General features: G+C 40.5%; 2 protein-coding genes across 3 annotated transcripts; one reads left to right on the forward strand and one right to left on the reverse strand.

The window, feature by feature from the left end:
• Nucleotides 1-6,000: 6,000 nt before the first annotated feature.
• LOC125327066 (cytochrome c oxidase assembly factor 8) lies at nt 6,001-13,258 on the reverse strand. The gene is made up of 5 exons (XM_048305984.1): nt 13,109-13,258; nt 11,957-12,154; nt 10,847-10,910; nt 8,802-8,892; nt 6,001-6,252 (listed from the first exon to the last, which is right to left on the reverse strand). Exons 1-5 carry the CDS (start codon nt 13,226-13,228, stop codon nt 6,147-6,149), a joined length of 579 nt encoding a protein of 192 aa, XP_048161941.1. The 5' UTR covers nt 13,229-13,258; the 3' UTR covers nt 6,001-6,146.
• An 83-nt stretch (nt 13,259-13,341) lies between these two features.
• BAG5 (BAG cochaperone 5) lies at nt 13,342-17,911 on the forward strand. Of its 2 annotated transcripts, none has more exons than XM_048305983.1 (2): nt 13,342-13,429; nt 14,017-17,911. In XM_048305983.1, the coding sequence occupies exon 2, from the start codon at nt 14,046-14,048 to the stop codon at nt 15,396-15,398; it is 1,353 nt and encodes a 450-aa protein (XP_048161940.1). In that variant the 5' UTR covers nt 13,342-13,429; nt 14,017-14,045; the 3' UTR covers nt 15,399-17,911. The 2 variants fall into 2 exon arrangements, with proteins under 2 accessions (XP_048161940.1, XP_048161939.1); XM_048305982.1 differs by lacking the exon at nt 13,342-13,429 and adding an exon at nt 13,550-13,629.
• The last annotated feature ends 2,082 nt before the right edge of the window (nt 17,912-19,993 follow it).

Below are 19,993 nucleotides of genomic sequence, written 5' to 3' on the forward strand. Positions count from 1 at the left end.
AGCCTGAGAAAAATCTTCATGTGATGGAAACGTGCTCTGCCCAGTGGCAGCTCTTCAGCCACATTGTCCCAGCACCAGCCTGTTTGACTCAGTCCTGTGGTACTCAGATTTATGGCTGAGATACCGTGGTAACTTAGACATGCCCAGCAAGCCCTCCAGTGTCACACTGAATAGACTCCCTTTTTCCCAGCAGCAGAAGCAGCACCAGGGGAGAGAGACAGCAAACGAATTAATTTTGAGCATCTCTTGTCAATTCAAGTTGCTCTGTAATTTCCTATGGCAGAACTGATTTTTTCTTTGAAGTGAGCTGGAATTCTTCCTTGGCACAAATTGGCACCTGTGGCTATTTACTCATATGTCAGCTTAGTATTTTGTTCTGTTTTCCAGGGTGGAATTTTTCATGAGGCCTTAAGAAACTGGAGGTTTTCCAGACATGACAGTAAAAGTGAAATGCTATTTTGGTAAATGTGAAAAGAAGATTGATAAATTCAGAAGACATTTTCTTACATATTCATTGGAACTGAGTTTTCATTTTGTTTTCCATTATTATACAATTTTGAACAAGTAAGTGTTTTCTATCTAAGTATTTATTGTAGAGCTACTAAGGTCAGAACTGACTTGACTTGGTTTGTTGCAGAATATTTATGCTGTGTCATACCAGCTATTTTCTATATGACACGACAGGATAATACAATCACTTGGAAAGCAGTCAAGGCAGTCAGTCTCTTCTGAAATTTGAAATTCATGGATTTTGTCTTCTTAAATAGCCTTAACTACAAAGTCTGTTTTGCAAAACAACACATACCCCCTCTGCTCTCTCCCAAGAATTTAGACTTCTAATTATTCGAGTTATTCCAGAAATTAAAGTCTGTAGCTTTTCTGAAACCCTTTAAAAAGAGCCAATGTATGCTACACCTCAATCATCATATGAGATTTTTTCCATGGCAAGGATTTCTTACAATTTGTCAACAGGAAGTTCTTTTACAATGAGATATGAATAGTGACCTGAATTTCTTATGATTCTGAAACTTGTGTTTTGCCTGTTAATGCGTTTTGGCTCAGCTGATGAAATTATCACAGCCAAGTCTGCAGCTGAATCATATCAGTGGGCTCTTTGGAGGCAGCGGTGTGAACAGAGCACTGCTGAATGCCAGAAAGCCTTGACTGGCAGGGGGGCTGCTGGAAACTCATGCCAGACATGGTCCATCACAGTAGCTTCAGGGCTGCTCTGGCTTAGGCTGGTGCTAATTGCCTCTGGGCAGCCTCAGGAGATGCATACAGTCATTTTTGCTGCCTCCTGGTGTCTCAGGCCCTGGTCACAACACACCTGGGACCACCCTAAGGTAGGTAAGTCACTACACAATAATACTTCTTCTGAGTAAGATCATACTTGAAAAGGGATTGTGTATTTTTTTGCCTTTACTGTTTCTAGCCAAATGTACTGCTTTTGCACTTCCACAGCATCTGCTGTTTGAATATATCAGTCAAGTAAATCTCACAATACTTGGGTAAATCTTAATCCATTAATGAATGCAAAGCTAAGGCACAAAGAAGTGATTTATATAATTATGAATACTAATGAGTATGTACTTCAAGATGATTACATTCCATGCACTTATAAACTCTTCTGAAGACATAAACTGTTAAGAAATAAAGTGAGCTGTGCTTCCCTTACTAATTTTTTTTGAGAAATGAACTTGAATATTCAATATGGGTTTATTATTCTGTGAATCAGTTTACAGTGATCAGTGGATATAATTTTTAGTATGAAAATGTTATTCATGCATATTACAGTTCCAGGCATATATTATCCTTTCATGAAAACATTTAAATCTTCCAGTCTTTATGCAAAAGATTGGCCTGTGGGCTCTGCACAGGATGTAAATTAAGTTCTTGTTTGGCTAAATCTGATTACCCCTGTAGGGTACCAATCTTGCTTAGTGACAGTGGAACCTAAAAATTGCAAGCAGGACAGTCCACTTGAAATGGGACCAGGAAGGGTAAGCTTCTAAATAGCAAATCTGAGGTTTGAACTAGATTTTAATATTATCCCCAAGAATGTTCAGTTAAACATAGAAGCTGTCTCCTCCATAGCTGCTATCATTGCTTTTAAATCTCATCTCATGAAATTGAGAAAAGCTCTTCTTTTTTTAAGAAGTACTGGTCTTTATTAATCATATATAAAGATGCTGCAATCACTTTAACCCAGCCTTTAGTCAGTCAGTGGCTCAATCCCTATTTGACACTTCCTCTTACTCCTCTCATATTCTATCAAAATTAATGCTCCAATAGAGAAATTCAGTGAATAGCAAAACTCCACACATATTATCCGAACAAAACCACCCCAAGTCAATACAAACTAAAACAACTTAAATATTACCAAAATACTGTTGCTTTATTATGGACTTACTGAGTGCATGAGAGACTAAAAAGGCACATGCTGACACTACTAAATATGAAATACTGCTGTTCCTTTTGACAGGATTAGCTAAATACTTAAATGATAAGAAGACTCCCCTGTATTTTTCCTATACTCAGAAAATGTGCACAGAAAAGTCACTCTTTGATCTATTTCACTAGCTTCAGTTACTGTAGCAGGCTTTTGTATTCATAAAAATTTTATTTTTAGTAGTCTTTAGCATCTCCTTGGCTTTCCTTTGATGCATAAAGGTTTTATGATCAATATTATCTGAAAGCAGCTGGTGTTATTGCAATTGCTCTCAGTCAAGAAAAAAACCCAACAAAAGTAATGCAACACTGGTGAAAATGATACGGCTTTTGGCTGTTCAGAAAATGTAATTATCTCAGTAAATGCATGTGGTTTTTAGTAATGAGATTCAAAATTTTGGATGGATTATTTTAATAACATCTTTTCACAGTGGTTCTATTAGGTATTTTAAATCAGACCTCAACACTTACCTAAAAGATAAATACCTCACTCCCTCAATAGGTTTTAGATGAAGGGACTCAGCACTCCACACAGAATCCTAATGAATCTGAAGGGGGAAAAAGGATAAAACCAGGCCTGGAGATAGCCTGGGGGCAACACGCCAGTGTTTGAGGGATGGTGTGCTGGGGAGGTCCTTTCATCTGCTGTCTCAATGAAGGTGGGGGATGGAGATCCATGTGGCAGCAGTGACACAAGGGATATTGATGTGTTAGAAACCATGGAAGTGCCGGAGAATGATCACATGGGAGGTCCTGCTTGGCTGACCCAATCTCCTTCTGTGACAAGAGGACCTGCGAAGAGGATGAGGGAAAGCCTTTGACACTGTTTCCCACAGTAACCTCCTGGAGAAACTGGCTGCTCATGGCTTGGATGGGTGCACTCTTCACTGTTAAAAACTGTCTGGATTGCTGAGCCCAGAGTGCTGGTCAATGGTGCTGCTTCCAGCTGGCATCCAGTCACTAATGGTGTTCCCCAGGGATCAGTGCTGGGGCCAGTTCTATTTAATATTTTTATCAATGATCAGGATGAGGGGATTGAGGGCACTCTCACTCTGCACCTGACACCAAGCTGGGCAGGAGTGTGATCTGCTGGAGGGCAGGAGGGCTCTGGACAGGCTGGATTCATGGGCCAAGGCCAATGGGGTGAGGGTCAACAAGGACAAGGAGAGGTCCTGTCAACAGTATCTGAACACGAGGCAACAGCGTGCCCAGGTGGCCAAAGCCAGTGGCATCCCAGCCTGTATCAGCAATAGTGTGGCCAGCAGGATCAGGGCAGTGACCACTCCCCTGTACTCAGCACTGGTGAGGCCACACCTCAGGTGCTGTGTCCAGTTACGGGCCCCTCAATTCAGAAAGGACAGGGAGGTGCTGGAGTGTTACTGCTCTCTACAGCTACCCAAAAGGAGGTTGTGGAGAGGTGAGAGTCAGTCTCTTCTCCCAAATAACACCACCACGAAGAGAGGAACCGGCTGCAAGTTGCGCCAGGGGAAGTTTAGATGAGATACTAGGAAAAATTTCTTCACCAGAAGGGTTGTCAGGCAGCAGAACAGGCTGCTCAGGGAAGTGGTTGAGTCACCGTCCCTGGAGATATTTAAAAGACAAAGCAGCTTGCAGCTTAATCCTAGCATGATCCATTGTATGCTGATACTGTTTTTGTGTGACCAACACTAAAATTACATGTTCAGAAAACAGTTTTAACTGTGAATTTACTGAAGCACAATCCAAACCTTCTATTTGAATTCCCACAGCTCCCCCATGCCAAACAACACGTATCTGCATCATGAGGCACATAAACGCATCTGACATCGAAGAGTTTTTTCCTTGGGTTAGTTCTAGTAGTGAATCAATTTCCTGATCTGGTTCAGCAGGCAGACACAAAAATGTCTGTGTTAATGGAAGTGAGCAGCTCAGAAAATGAAAATGCTTTTGATTGACCTCTACCCATTTAAAGTACATGTGAAACTACCTTAGGGATGTTATACACAGGCTGTCAGAACATATGGCCATTAACCACCAGTCCACTGGTGCTCTGGTCTCTCCCTTTCTGGGATATTTTCTGGTATTATCTAATTATTGTTTTACATAAGAACTATCTATTAATGTGTGCATTCACATTGTGGTCAAAGCTTACAAACTGTATTATATGATTTACTGTAAATCCTTGAAGAATTACATTATATACCCACAGTAGTCTATTTCAAAAATTAATTTTCCTAAACATGTCATTTAAAAAATTTTTAATAAATATATACCCTTTACAGTACTGATGCAGTGTAACATTCACAAATATTTTCAAAGTGTTGGTTATTATCTCAGCAAACACTAATAATGACTGTTTTCATTTACTAAGAACACTTAAAATCACAATTCAGTGGCCACTTTAGCCCCAATAATATCATAGTTGTATGAAACACTATGATCTGCTACTGTATCAGTAACATTTATTTCATTTTGCAGAGGAATTATTATAGCTGATGCGGACGAAGCTCTTTTTGCTCCAGTTGAAAAAGTCTGAGAATAAATCATGTCATGTTTAGATATCAAAAATAGGTCAATGGCTACTGAGATGATGTTTCCAAAAGCAGAACCATCCCTACAGCACAGCTTTAGGAAAACACTTCATCTGACAGCATAGATTCTTTTTAACAGAATCCTCTTAGTAGGTACTGGATAAAAAAAATCACTTAGCTGTATAAATGGACAGAGAGAACATTCTGAGGAATGAGACCTCTTTTAAATTACAAATACATGGCATAACATTTTAGGACTTCACTTGAACCAACCTTGTTCCAATTGATGTTACCTACCTGGAGGCCACAAAAATCACCCTCAGGCAAGTAGTTTTCAGTGCCTTGGAGAAACTGGTGAGAACAGCATATTTTTTTGAAAGAAATGAACCGGAGAAAGCAGTGCATACTGGTAGTAGTGTTGTTCTCCATACAGCAGTTACCAGCTTTGTCTTCTACCAAGATTAAATGACTGGCAGCACATTCATTTTATTGCTCAGCAACTAAAATCTTTATCAATCATGGGTCAGAGGAGCTTTTGTCCAAGGGAGGCATATTTCTCTTAATTAAAAAAAAAAACCAACCTAGGAAGATCCTATTGCATTAGCACTTTGATGAAATCATCTCTTAAATATTTATTCAAAAGAGCATCTAATCACACTCCAGAGAGGATTATTCTAAATTGATGGTATATATACTCACAACTGGTATATACACTCACAAATCAAACTTGTTCCTTCACCCATGTTGTATTACTTATGGATAGGTACTGCCCCAGACAGGCAGCTGCTGCAAAATGAGGCATTTTTGTCTTTATATACTAATACAGTTGGTGGAGACATCATTCTGAGACCAGAGTTCAGGTACAGCACACTGAATCCCATGTTATTTAGCAGCCATAACTCTATAGCAGAAACAGGACAGTCATTACCCATTCCATCTGACATGAACAAGGAACAGTTTTAAAAGTTTTCTTGGTTGTGTTTTGGTGGAGAAATATTTTAGATATTCTTGGAATAAAGGATAAAGGAAATCTACACACTGATTATAAATTAAGACCAGTGTTGACTTTTATTTACATAGTTTAACAAACAAATTCAAGTAATTATTGCATCAACCATTCAGACTTTGAACATTACTATAAACCACAAGTTTATAGCATATAGTGTTGCATTCTTCATGGAGCTGTGATTACTGTTCTACATTTTTCTTTCTCCGACGAAGCCACCTCAGAGCTCTCACCAGTGCTACTTGTCCCATGAGGAATGTGATCCTAAAGTTACGTTTATACCAATCTCTAGGATTCCAAAGCCAAGAAGATCATCAGCACACAGAACAAGAACAGAAAAAAAGATACACAATTATATTACAATATCCTTTGGCATTGACAAATGACATTTCAGTGATGACTTGCATTTTCTGTTCTTTGTGGTAACACTTTTCCTGTCTAATAAGAGTTAAATAACCTATGAAAAAGTCTATGTGTATATCCACATCCATGAACAGATTATATATGTGGATTACAGGGTTGTAACTGTATTTGAGATGAGGTGAGATAAAATAGTTAAAACCATGTCTCATGTTTCAGAAGGAAAGCTGATCACCAAGCTATCTGGACTGACTTCCTGCCAGTGTTGTGCTTCAGGTAAGATACTTGTGTGTGGATGAAGATGCATGTGTTGAAAAGGGCAGAGTTGGTCTCATAGAAGGGTACGAAAAAGTAAAATCAAATCACACTTCAAAGACTAATTGTGTAACCCAATACGGGAAACATTATCTTTCTACTGCAGTATCTTTTAAGGATAATGCCTTTAATATTGCCAAAGTTAGTCTTTATATCTTTAAATAATTTAATTTTTATGAATCATGCACAGCTTCTGGAACCAATTCAAATTATACACAGTATAGACTGCATCAGCCCTTTTTAGCCTCTGAGAACTTGCTTCAAGTTCTTGCCCCTGTTACAAATTAAAACAATATCAAAATTTTTTTCTAGTTTCTAACAAGGATCTCATTCCCATGTTGTAAAATGCTCACAAGAAGCAATAGGATACGTAGAATTCTAGAACTAGAAAACTGGGATTTAGGTCTTCTCTTGAGATGTCTGGGGCAAACCTTGCATGCACAGATCTAACATAAGCCTGAGATACCAACCTCTCAGTAAGGATAGTAGCCAAATTCACACTGACAGGCAGCACTGAGCTACCCCTTCAAATGTCATGTTAAATAAAAATATCATGCTAACATTGCAACTGTTTCTTTTCTCCTTTCATGTTTAATTTCCTATAACCTTCTTGAATTTTTTTCCTAAACTAAATTGTATTTCCAGTCTAAGTACCCGGAACTAAATATTCAAGGCATCTATGCACAGTCATTGCTTCAATTTTAACTGAATTTTAGACATTGCAACGCTTTAGCTGCCAGTTTTCAGGCCAGCTGGCAATACTGCAAAAGAACATACAGCTAAATGCATAAACAGATTTTTATAAATATGACCCCTCAGAATGCCTGTAAAAAGCTCTACTGTTTTCAGGGCTGTGCAGTTCCACTTTGAAACTACAACAATGCAGCTGACACAACCTGATTTTACAAGTCAGCAGCAAGGAAGGTCATGTTTAAGCACAAAGCCTGAATTATCTTACTGTGAAGATGCGACACTTTCCTAAGGTCACTACAACAAAGGCAACTGGTGACCAGTTCTAAGATAAACCCTTTGCATTCCCACTTATCAGTTATAGGCAATTTAATGACAATCCTTTCACTAAAACCAGTTTCTTACTTTCCATCTTTTCATGCTGTTGCTTTGGATTATGATGAGGTTCCCCCCTACCCCTTTGTGGGCAAGACAAGATGTGCATATTTAAATATTTATTACAGTTAAATTGTTCTTACAGGATAGTATTTTATAGTTTATACACAATACATATGAAGAAATTTAAGCCATCATTTGTTATAGATCAGTTGCAGTGATGGCAGAATTCTCACTAGCATTACACCATTAGGAACCCAGTCACACTTGACACTTTTTTGCCCAATAACCCCTCAAACCAATACAGAGAGGAAACTGGAGTTGTGCTTTCATATTCAGTGGTCAGTATGCCTGGATTAACTGCTGTCTTCCTCCACCTTCCCATTCCTCCCTCATTTCTAGCCCTTTTTCAAGTGTGCACAGCTACTTGCAGGGGTATGTGTGTTTGCATTTTTCATTTTTCAGCCCTTTCAGATCCCCAATCCAGTTTATAGAGTTGTTGTACAAACAGTAACACTGAAACCATGCAGATGTTCTGAAGGGTTGGATGTGGGTTTTCCAAGCTGTAGCTGAGTTTCTACCAGGACAAGCTCAGGTGATCAATTTACTAATGCCTCGCCAAACTCAAAGCTGATCACTTTTACTATACACATGCAAAATAACAGACCCGAGATTATTAAATATTACTCCCATTAAACAATTTTCCTTTGAGATAAATCACATTTACTAGTTCTTCTTTAACAGTCAGCTAGAATCTGTTATACAGAACTTTCAACTTATTTGCATATTTATCAGTTTCAATTAGCAGCATGAAAGGACCCATGCCCTAGGATAATAAAATGTGCCTGATCTTGTCTCTTTAAATCTCAGACTTGAGCTTATCTTTCCACTAAAACAACAATAAGCAGCAGCAGCACTTAAATGATAATGCAAATTTCTGTCAAATGCTAGTAACAGCATGAAAAAAAATTCAAAAATTACAGGGGTTTGTGCTGTTTTACCAATTACAGAAAAAAATGTTCAAATTTTAAACTTGATCTTATACCTTTCACTTAGACTGTAATGTATAATAGTCAACATAAATACCTTCTACATACCTGTTATACTGCAAATGCTTTTTAAAATTTTTACTTAGAAAGTCCTTGTAAAAGTCAGCCATTTCCTCTGCATTCAGTGTTGCTTTTTGACCTGAAAATAGGTTTTGGTGTAACAAAGTCAAGGCAATTCTCTGGATTAAAACACTGGGTTCAGATGCTAGGTCTGACTCCTTGCTCCTACAAGCTTTCTGTGTAGCCCTGAACAAGTTATTATGCCTTTATCTTTCAACTTTTTAAAACTTATCGAGGGAGCACAGCAGATTAAAAAGACTGATCATCTTGAAGCTGGTATAGTCCTTAAACCCCTATTACTTGTAGAACTGATAAAGTTTATGAGCTCTTAGACAATTTAGGAAACTAGTGAACCTCTATGAAAAAGTGCATAGATCTAGGAGTATCTATCCTTTGAATAAAATAGTTTCTCACAGGGCTGAAGCCTTAGCAGTACCAATAAGAGCATTTAGTAACTTAATTTCCTCCCCTAAAGCAAGTCCATAAATATCAAAAGAACACTATCCAAAACTGACATGGTATTTTCAGATGTACTTTTTTTTCTGTTACTATTGATAAATTTCAAGTAACTTCAGGCAAAAAGTTTATGTTCAGTCAGATTTCTGAACAATCTAGTAGGCAATTATTTTGAGAAGCAAATACAAAAGATGATTTTGAATATGTCACTCATAACTAGAATATAAAGGAAGAATAAGACCTGTGGCTACAGCACAGATGTCTAACCCTGAGAAGCAGCAAATATTCTCAACTCTACCAAACAATTCCTACACAAACCTTCTGGCACAAAGTGTCCTTAAAATGACAGTCAAATTTGAATGCCCCATAATGAAGAAGATGGAATTGCAATATTCAACTTGTTACTGTTCCAAAATGCATTTTAAGGCTCTTGAGACTGATCACAGGAATGTAAATTATTGATTGGTTCTATTTGTCATTATTTACAAAACTAACATACTACAATGGATTAACATAATATGGGACAAATTAACTCTAAAACCATTTGAAGGTTGCTAGCTTAACACCTATAGTTAATTTGTTTCTTCATACTGGTATTAGCAAAACAGATACATTCTGTAGAAGTTAGTTTTGTTCCAACTGTTCATGTGTATTTTTATTTTTATATACACTCACAGCTCTGTTATAGAACAGTTAACCAAAGCATGCAGTTGATATAATTTTATTTTTAATGGAAGTATATGGTCATTCTCTTTTACTTCTAGGGTATAAAAACAAAACAAAAAAATCAAAATAGCAATATAAAAGAAGTGGTTTTGAAACAACATAGAACTTAATTTAAATTATTTCTCAACCACACACTGATCACCAGGATACAAACAGAAAAGAAAAATAATGGTCTGTGACATACAGACCCTCAGAGCAGATGCTTCACTGAACTCAAGCAGATCATTATTCTGCGAACAAAGTGTTCAACCTCATACTACAATGCCCAATTCACTATTATTATGAAGGCATTTTGTTTTCATTTTCACATAATGAATTAGAGAGACAACTATTTAACAGCAACTGTGCTCAGGCAGAGACAGGCAGATAGCAGTTGCCATCTCTCTGGAAGCTTTCTTACTCTCCCTCAAGGAAAAATATTGTACTCATTGCATACACCATGGACCTGAAGCCAAAGACTCTGAATTTATTCACCCAACCATAACAGGTACTTGAGGCAAATGCTCTGTATGTTTATCTCGGCTAGCTTACTGGGTTAGGAGGTGTGAAAGTAAAAAGCCCCTTCCTCCTTAGGCTACACAATTATTATATTACTGGGCTAGGATTTCAGCACATTCCCTCTGGCTGCAGGGAAGGAATTAGAGGGGGAACAGTGCAACAGATGATCTGACCCCCACAGGCACATCTCTGAAAAGCTCCTCCTCTCTTTTGTTATCATACTCCGGAAAACACTTCTAAATCCTACCTCTATGATTTACTTGTAACAGAATGCAAAGAGCATAAACTAACAAAATTCAAAGTTAAACAGAATTCAGAATGCATCCTAAACTATTAACAAAGATCTCACTAACCTGATTCATCTCTCATTTCCAGACCCTTGGCTTTCAGTCTTGAATAAATAAATTCTTCTTTTTCCTAAAACATTTTTCCACATCAGAATTGGAAGTAGTCAGTCCTTGAAGTTCACCATTGTTTTTAATTACATAGCAATGTGGTGTCTAACACCCTCTGAAATAACCAGCGATACTCCTTATAGCTGGAAGTGTCAACTAAACACTTTTCTTAATCCAGTGACTTAGTTAAACTGGTAACATTGTCACTTAGATCCTGCTACCTGCACACATCAATTAATTCATGCAAGTGTCCTACTGACACTTAAAAAACTGATTTGTGGAGTAAAGCTACAGCCAAACTTCAGTGTTGTTTGACAGGATTCAAACTTTTCAGCTTTTAAGACAAACTATAGGAATGTGCTATACTGTATAACTGAGATTTTGAGCATAGAGAAAAACATGCAGCCTAAAAAAGTTACAATTATTTAAATGGAAGCACAATAATCATTTATGTGTAAGTTTTACAGATGTAAAAAGCAGTTCTGTGGAATTAAAAAAACAAGCTTCATTTTTTCTGGGATCTTTGCAAGTTTTGAGAGGATATGATGTTCAACATCATAAATGATGGTGAATTACTGAACTATTACTGTTCTTCCAAAAAACGCCACACTGGTTGAAGATGCCAAAATCAGGAAAGAAGACAGACTCACTTTAGCCCTTCTGGGATACACTGCGAGTGAAATGGGACATATCATTTAATCTCATTCCGTCTTGGTAATTACACCAAATTTCTCTCACTTATGACAAGAGAAAAACCAGCCATGGAATCATTTTCAATAGCTGCTCTAGTCACAGACAGGTCTTGCATGTAGGGCAGCTACAACTTTATACTATCAGTGCAAGACAGGAAAAAGGCAAATATTCCATGCCACTAAACAGCAATAAAATGTGTGGGATTTTTAGTTGAGTGATCATTTAAAGAAATAACGACAAAAACATCATTTCCTCCGTGATCCCGAGCACATTAACAGCAAGCAGAACTGAGCCCCACCTCAGAGAGGCCAAGCCCCCCCAGTTTCAGGCAGGCAGGAGGGCGCTGAGCAGCAGCGGGTGCGAGGCCGGGCTCACCTGGTGGAAGGCGCGGTTGTGCCGCGCCCAGAAGCGCTGGTTGCTGGCCTGGGCCTCCTGCCGCGCCTCCCGCAGCCGCCGCTCCAGCGCCGACTCCTCCGGGGGCACGTAGAAGATGATGGGGCGCAGGTTGGAGTGCTTGTCCGGGGGCCCGATCCAGTCGCTGTGCGAGTGCGCGGGGGGGCGGAAACCCAGGCCCTAGGAAACACAGACACCACACGTTATCAGCACTGCAGGAGAATTTCTGAAGAACGTCTCCATTTGGAATAAATTCCCAAACGCCATGGAACCTTAAAGCATACAAGCATAGCAAGTTCAGAAATAAAGCGCATTTATTTACTGTGACCAAAACCAACACTGTACATTAACAAGTACTTTTAATTACAAATGCACTACAGAGAAGATACCTTTAATTCTTTTACCACAGGCGTGAATCACAGGGGTATTTTTTTAAATCAACTTTTTTTTTTTTTTTTCTATTACTGATACTCTGTTAAAATATTTCATGGAGAGAACTAGCAAGTATGCAAGTTTTTTATGGCGCTGATCTCTGCCCTCTGGTGACCAGTGACAGGACCCGAGGGAACAGCATGAAGCTGTGTCAGGGGAGGTTGAGGTTGGATATTAAAGGCTCTCCACCCAGAGGGCTGATGGTCACTGAAACAGGCTCCCCAGGGAAAGGGTCACGGCCCCAAGCCTGACAAGCTCAAGGAGCTTTTGGACAACCCTCTCAGGCACACAGTGCGATTCTTGGGGCTGTTCTCTGCAGGGCCAGGAACTGGACTGTGAGTCCCTTGAAACTCAGCATATTTTATGATTCTACGATTCTGAGTTTTCCTAAGACCGTCGTTCTTCCTGCATCCATGTGCCCACACACAGGCGTGTGCCTGCCCCAGCCGGGTTCGGGAACACCTGGCGTTACCCGACAGCTCGAAACTCAGCACCCCTCCAACACCGAACACCGAGGCCCTCAACAAACACATCAAAAACCAGAGGCGGCAGGGAACGCGGTTTGCTACCGGCCGCCCCCGCCCCGCCGGCGTTACCGGGGGGCAGCGGGGACGTTCGCCGCTCCGGGCTCAGCGAGGGCGGCGGCCCCCGAGGCTTTCCCCGCGGCCCCCGCAGAAGCTGCCACCCCCCGCCCGGGTTTACCGCGCTCTCCGGCCGCTCCCCGCGTTCAGCCGCGCGGCCACCGGCGGAGGAGGAGGCGGAGGAGGCGAGGAGGCGGCCGCGGCAGCCGCCACCGACCCGCAGCGCCCGGGCGGCCGCCATGTCCCGGCGCTTTACGACGCTGCCGCGCGGGCGCTGCGGGCGGGGCGGGGCCGGGCCGGGGCCGGGCCGGGGCCGGGCCCGCCTCCGCCTCCGCCTCCGCCTCCCTCCGCGCGGCTGGGCCGGGCGGGGCTCGGGCGGTTCGCGGCGCTCGGCCCGTGGCGCAGCGCCGGGCCGGGCAGCGGGTCCTGGGCCGGGCGGCCGGTGAGTGACTGACCAAGTGAGGCGGGGCGGGGGCGCCGCGCGGGTTCGCTGCGGGGCCGGTGGGGACGAACCTCTCGCAGGTGCCTCGGCGGTGGCCCGGTGTCATTTCCTCTTCGTGCTGCGCCGGGCCCCACCGCGGGGGAGGCGGGAGGTTGTGGCCATGGAGGGGCCTGGGGCGGCGAGTGATGACGGGGAGCGAGGTATGTGCGGGGAAGGCAGCGCTGCCCTGGGGTTGACGCACCCGGGGGCGGTCGGGTTCGGCCGCTGTTCTCGCCCCGCTCCGGGTTCTCCCCTGGGCTGCGGGTGCCCTGTTTGTTCTGCGGCGGCTTCAGCCGCAGAGCAGGTGGGGAAGGCTTTGGGTGAACAGCCGAGAGAGCTGGGCGTGTGGCAACTAAAGCATCACCCCTGCGGCCCGACCGGGAGAAAGGTGTAAAAAATTAAAGGCCTGTGAAATATCAGCCAAGTGGTTTATTCGTATTGGTGAAGATACTTAAAATAGCTGTAATGTTGAAATGTTTCAGAATGTAAAAGTTGCAACGCGTGCTCATGTAGCACTTAAGCAAGTCTTGTTCTCATTTTCCTTGTAGTTCATCTGGAGCTGGACGAGAGAAGAGGAATGGATATGGGTAACCAACACCCATCCATAAAACGGTTACATGAAATACAGAAAGAAGTCAAAGAGATCGAACAGCAAGTGGCTGTCTTCAGTGGTCTGTCTACCGACCGAGATTACAAGAAATTGGAAAGGAGCCTTACTAAACAGCTTTTTGAAATAGATTCTGTAGACACCGAAGGGAAGGGGGATATTCAGCAAGCCAGAAAGCGAGCTGCCCAGGAAACCGAGAGGCTGCTGAAGGAACTGGAACAAAATGCAAACCATCCCCGCAGACTGGAAATAGAGGCTTTATTCAAGGAGGCACAGTCACTTGTGCAACGCGAGATCACACCTTTTTACAAAGGAGGAAACTGTAAAAGTGATGAATTTGAAGAAGGAATTCAGGACATTGTATTGAGGCTTACCCAGGTGAAAACTGGAGGGAAAGTTTCTCTACGCAAAGCAAGATACCGCACTCTGACAAAGGTATGTGCTGTTCAGGAGATTATAGAGAGTGGTGTAAAGCAACAGCTGTCCCTGCCACTCTCTAATGATGCACATCCTTCTGTCTCCAAAATTAACTCTGTAATGTGTGATGTGAACAAAGCCAGAGGAACCCTTATTGCGCTTCTAATGGGAGTGAGTAGTAATGATACCTGCAGGCATCTGTCCTGTGTGCTCACAGGCCTCATTGCTGATTTGGATGCTTTAGATGTCTGCGGTCACACGGAAATAAGAAATTACAGAAAGGAAGTAATAGAAGAGATCAATAAATTGCAGAAATACCTGGACTTGGATGAAGAAGCAAATTCTACTCACGCTTACGATTTGGCACAAAATCAGTCCATTCTAAAAATAGAAGAGATCCGCAAGAAGATGAAGGAAGTTAATTCTTTACTTTTAAAAACAGAGAATGCTTCTGATTTGTATCTGGGATCCAAAGCAGAATTGCAGGGATTAATTGCCCAGCTAGATGAAGTGAGTCCAGGAAAAAATCCATGTATTAGAGAGGCCAGGAGAAGAGCAGTAATTGAAGTTCAGACTCTTATAACATATATTGATTTGAAGGAAGCGCTGGAAAAAAGGGAAATGTATCCAGAGCAAACTGCTGCTGAACATCAGTCTCATAAAGCAGTTTGGACTGTTCTTGGAAACTTGTCTCAAATTCAGCAAGAGGTGATTTCATTTGATGGAAACAGAACGGATAAAAATTACATGAGACTGGAAGAACTTCTTACAAAACAACTTCTAGCCCTGGACGCTGTTGATCCGCAAGGTGACGAGCGGTGTAAGGCTGCCAGGAAGCAGGCAGTAAAGCTTGCACAGAATATTCTTTACTATCTGGACATGAAAACAGATGAATGGGAATACTGAAACAGCCATGGCCTGACACAGAAGAACATTTTTCCCTTTGGCACTTTATGAAGATCATTGGCAGCACATAATAAAGTGTTCTGTGCTTGCAGAAATAATGGAGATTGCATAAGCAGTTGACTTGGCTATATGTCTGCTATCCCACGCAGTCACCCACTTGCCATGGCAACTGTCAGTACACCATCAGCAATTCTGGTCACTGCTATAAGCAAAGAAGTGCAATTCTCTGAAGGAATAGCTTAATACTTGATCAAATAGCTTGGTTTTTTTTTTCTTCTTCCTTGTTTTTCTTTCAGTAGCCTTGTGCAATGTTCAGTGAATGCAGGTTTTTCAAAGACACAGAAACTTCCTTGTGGTATAGTACTGGCAAAACTATTTAAGGAGACTGGACATGAAAATTAGTATTCAGGCATTAAGCTCCATCCAGCAACTTCACAGCAGTCTGGATGTACTCTTAATGTGCTGTTATGACATAAAGTACTAAGGGCAAAAAGCCTGCTGGCTTTTGGATTTACTTGATTTATTCCATCCGTCATACCATCTAGATTTCTCTGTTAACAGACCTATAATGCCAGCTGCAAATTAGCATTTACATAGGCAAAACCAATTATGTCAATTTTTGTAATACCTGAGCCCTTTGATTTGCAAAACCAGGTCTTTTGTTGGTGGAAATTCTTTCAAGTTACTGCTTTAAGGTACTGAGACTTGGAGAGGAAAATCTGTACGTTTATACCGAACAGATAAAGGGGATTTCGAGGATTCCAAGCTGCCATCCATAAACCCTTGAAAACTGCACTGAACTTTATGTAGTGGCTGCTTAGGTGTCTTTTTAAGCTCTGCTGTTGCATCTGGTTTTCACATTTGACGAAAACAGAAACAGAGTTCACTTTGAAGTGAAATGTGCATTTCGGAATTATTTTTGTAAAATTAGGTAGCCAGCTATAAAGATGTCCCTGACGATGTAAGTGTGTGCTACATGGTCAGGTGTGGCTTCAAGCATGTCTTGGAAAGACTTGTGGGAAATGTCTCTCTTTGCAACTCATTCACTTAATTGTTTTAGTAGCATCATAAATAAGCTTGCTTGTATACTGTTGTATGCACCTACCTTTTTATTTGTGGCTGCTAGTGCCAATCACATTTCTACTATAGCATGTTTTTTGACTTTTTTTGAGAGCATGGCATTAAAATGAATTAAGTGTAAAGATATATTCAATCACGGATAATTTGCACTCAGCTCTTTCAGGAGGAACTAATGAATTATTGTTCTGTAGATGATGATTTGCACCTCTTTAAGGAGTAAAAACCATTTCGGATGTTACAATAAATATTTTTAAGATCTATTTTTGACTGATGGAGAAGACAGTACTGTCTGTGAGAGACAAGTGCCTTTATGACACTGCTAACTTGCACCGTCATATGTAGATATAGGAACTGTTTACTGGCAGCTTGATACATTTGTAATCTTTGCAAACTGGATTTTTCACGTATATATCTAATTCTGCTGTAGTATATGTCAAGTTAACATAATACAATAGGTGATAGTTGCCCTATGGAGTCCTGAGAATGAGTATCAAATTTGGGAAATACGGATTCTGCTTTAAAAACTAAAGCATTGGTGTGGAGATGGGGGACTTTGGACAGGTCTTCTGTGCCTATTGCTACAGGAATAATATATGTGTTCCATAACACAGTATGAGATGTTGATTGAAGGCTGCATACCTTCAGAGTGTGAATAGATTTTGTTTGTGATTGTACAGGTGATTGCTTTGCAAATCTACTTGCCTAAACCGACCTAATTGAGTACAGTGCCTAAGGCACAATTTGGCAATGACAGAATGTTTGTTGGAGGATTCTTCCTGCTCCTTCAGAGACAACACCATTGGCTTTATCTCTCCTTCACTAAAAAATATTTCCCCTAACTGAAATTCCAATCTCTATTTGAATATTATGTGGCTAACACAGAATATTAGTAGTGTTATACACCTAAATTATTTTACTCATTTCAAGCTCTCTACACATTTGAATTGCAACTTGTGATTTGCACTTGAATTTTTAGGAAAGATAAGGATTTGATATTGTAATAATATTATTAATTTTTCTTTAGTATTACTGTCGGGTCTGCAGTGGTTACTTGTAGTTTGTTTAAACAATGTAGTGTCTGTGTTCTGTCGAGGATACATGTAGTTTTATAAATGTTTGAGCCTCTAATGTAAAAATGAGTAAGTATAGTTATCATATCTGTTCTATTTTAAACACGTCTTTTAGTTTTTCCGAATGAATTGTTATGCCTGCATCTCTAAGAATGCAAATGTATAAGGTTAGTGTAATTTGACTAACTGAATAGAGTTCAGTAGCAAGATATTATGTGGATTAAGCTTTTTTCCTTTGTTCTGTAGTCTGATAAATTGACTATTTAAATTTTATGGTAAAATTCTCATCTGGAATGGGATTAATTCACAGTTTTTGCATGACTGAAAGTAATAAAATAAATGTGCTTAACCAAAAAAAAAAAACAACCAAACAAAAAAACCAAACAAAAAACCAGAAAAACCCCCCAAAAAAGAAGAAATGCACAAGTTTCTCAAAAATTTGCTTTTATGCTGAAGAATGTAATTTCTCTGTTTTTTGTATCCAAAGATTCAGAGACACACAACTTTTCTTTCCAATACAGCAGGCTAAAATAATCAACAAAATGTAAATGGACCAAATGGCAAAAGCCTGCATTTTAGTACTATACTAAAATAGAATAACTCTTCTGTGTGCTGTGTTATGTACCTTGGAGCAAAATAATCAAGTGGATATTTGGAGGAGAGGTAATCCTGCATCGTGATTCCTATTTGTTAACTGAATTTCTTTTTAAAATATTTTTCTTTAGCTATTTCAGTGTTTATTTTTTGTTGTTTGCCACTCAGAGTGGTGCCAGTTTGGAGATGATTTTTAAGTACAGTTCCTACTTTTTTAATGTAACAGAAATCAGTGTCTGTGCTCCTAATGGTGTATCTGTCTTCAGTTATTGCTGTGTAGGAGATGACGTTTGGATACACAGATCCAAGATTAAATATTGCAGTGTTACATTCTTGATTATTAATACAAATACATTACTGCTTTTACTAGGTATTCATTTGAATGTTATGCCCTGATGCCTTTCTCTGTTTTTGAATGTGAGTTATCAGAATGTAAATTATTTTTGTCTTAGAGCAAGTGTTTTTATTAAACATACAGACATAAAGCTCTCTTTTTTTTCCCCCTCCTTCTTTAAAAGTTTGCTTTTTCACTGCTGTATTGATTAAAATAAAGTTCTTTGTGTGGATACCACTCCTACTTGCTAAATCTGGTGCCTATTGGTTTTCTCTGCAATCCTCAGCAGTAGCTTTGCACCCTCCAGGGTTCCACTTGGATGATCACTGCAGCAGTGCTTGTGGCAGCGTTCAGATCTTGCCACCTTGCTGTTGAAGGATGCTGCCTGAGCAGATGAGCTGGCGAAACTGATGGCATGAGTCTTCGTGCAAAGTCAGCGTGGATTGCAGAGCCTTTAGCAGGAGCTCAGCTAACCTGGTTTTACGCTGTGCACATGAGGCAGGTTCCCTGACTGCTCTGTTGGCTCCGTGTGTTTTTTCGAGATGCAGTGAGCCACGTTACCGGCTCAGTGCTGATGGAAATTGGGAATTCTGTTTCTGCCCAGAAAGCTGCTGTCTTTGTGCAGTTTCTGCTGCTTGGCTAACTACAGTGAGCTGATTTAATCCAATAAAATGGGAGAAAACAAACAACAAAAATGGAGGAGGGGATTTAATCAGCCAAACTGGCTTTTAGAAAGGTATGTGGGCCAGAGCTACTGCAAAATGAAGGGGTGGGTGGTGCAGCCATGGGCTAGGGAGCGAATGGTGAGATTTTTGGTAGCAGCAAGTCATTAGATCAACTTGCATAGTTAAATAACTGGAGGAGGAAGAGGGAAAGGTGTCAACTATCGACTCCTACAGAGAAGTAGGAATTTTTTGCTTTACTAATGGGATATGATGAAGGGAATACAAATGAATCTTGTATGGAAAAGAAACCAGTAGCTTTCAACTGCACTTCCATGATCATGTCACAAGTGATCATAGAACCCTTATAGAATCATTAAGGTTGGAAAAGACCACCAAGGTCTTTTTTTGTACCTTTCTACCAAGTACAATCATGCCAAAGTGCTACAGGGTCTGGAAAAGTCTTACCCAGAAGATAGTGGATAAGGCTAAGGTTTATAAAGGTTGAGTGTTCCTGTAGGTAACAACTTCACTGTATCTTCTTTCCCTTTTAACAATAGAGCTTATTTGAAGGAAATACATTCTTCAAAGACAAGTAAATCCTCTGGGCCATGGCTCTAGATGTTGCCCAGCCAGCTGCTGACCTGTTTGTCTTGATTGCCTGTTTACTTGTCAAAGGAGAGAATTTACCTTGTAAGAATAATTTGTGTTTGGGACAGGCAGATTTTGGTGCCTGAAATGGTTTAACTGGAAGAACTCCATATTTTATTATATTTGTATAGTCTTGTATTTATTTTAGGTGTATCCTCTCCTTTGGAGAATTCTCAGCTGAGAACTTTAAGGAGTGAAAGGACA

Source organism: Corvus hawaiiensis, chromosome 6, assembly GCF_020740725.1.
Source record: "Corvus hawaiiensis isolate bCorHaw1 chromosome 6, bCorHaw1.pri.cur, whole genome shotgun sequence".
Lineage (NCBI taxonomy): Eukaryota > Metazoa > Chordata > Aves > Passeriformes > Corvidae > Corvus > Corvus hawaiiensis.

Bases quoted from the DNA above. Each gene is read 5' to 3' on its own strand.
- LOC125327066 (XM_048305984.1), bottom strand. From the start codon at position 13,228: ATGGCGGCCGCCCGGGCGCTGCGGGTCGGTGGCGGCTGCCGCGGCCGC. The intron at 10,911-11,956 runs GTGAGCCCGGCC...AAAATGTTTTAG, and splicing joins ACAACCGCGCCTTCCACCAG to GAAAAAGAAGAATTTATTTA. The intron at 8,893-10,846 runs GTTAGTGAGATC...ACCTATTTTCAG, and splicing joins GGAAATGAGAGATGAATCAG to GTCAAAAAGCAACACTGAAT.
- BAG5 (XM_048305982.1), top strand. From the start codon at position 13,590: ATGGAGGGGCCTGGGGCGGCGAGTGATGACGGGGAGCGAG. The intron at 13,630-14,016 runs GTATGTGCGGGG...TTTTCCTTGTAG, and splicing joins GAGTGATGACGGGGAGCGAG to TTCATCTGGAGCTGGACGAG.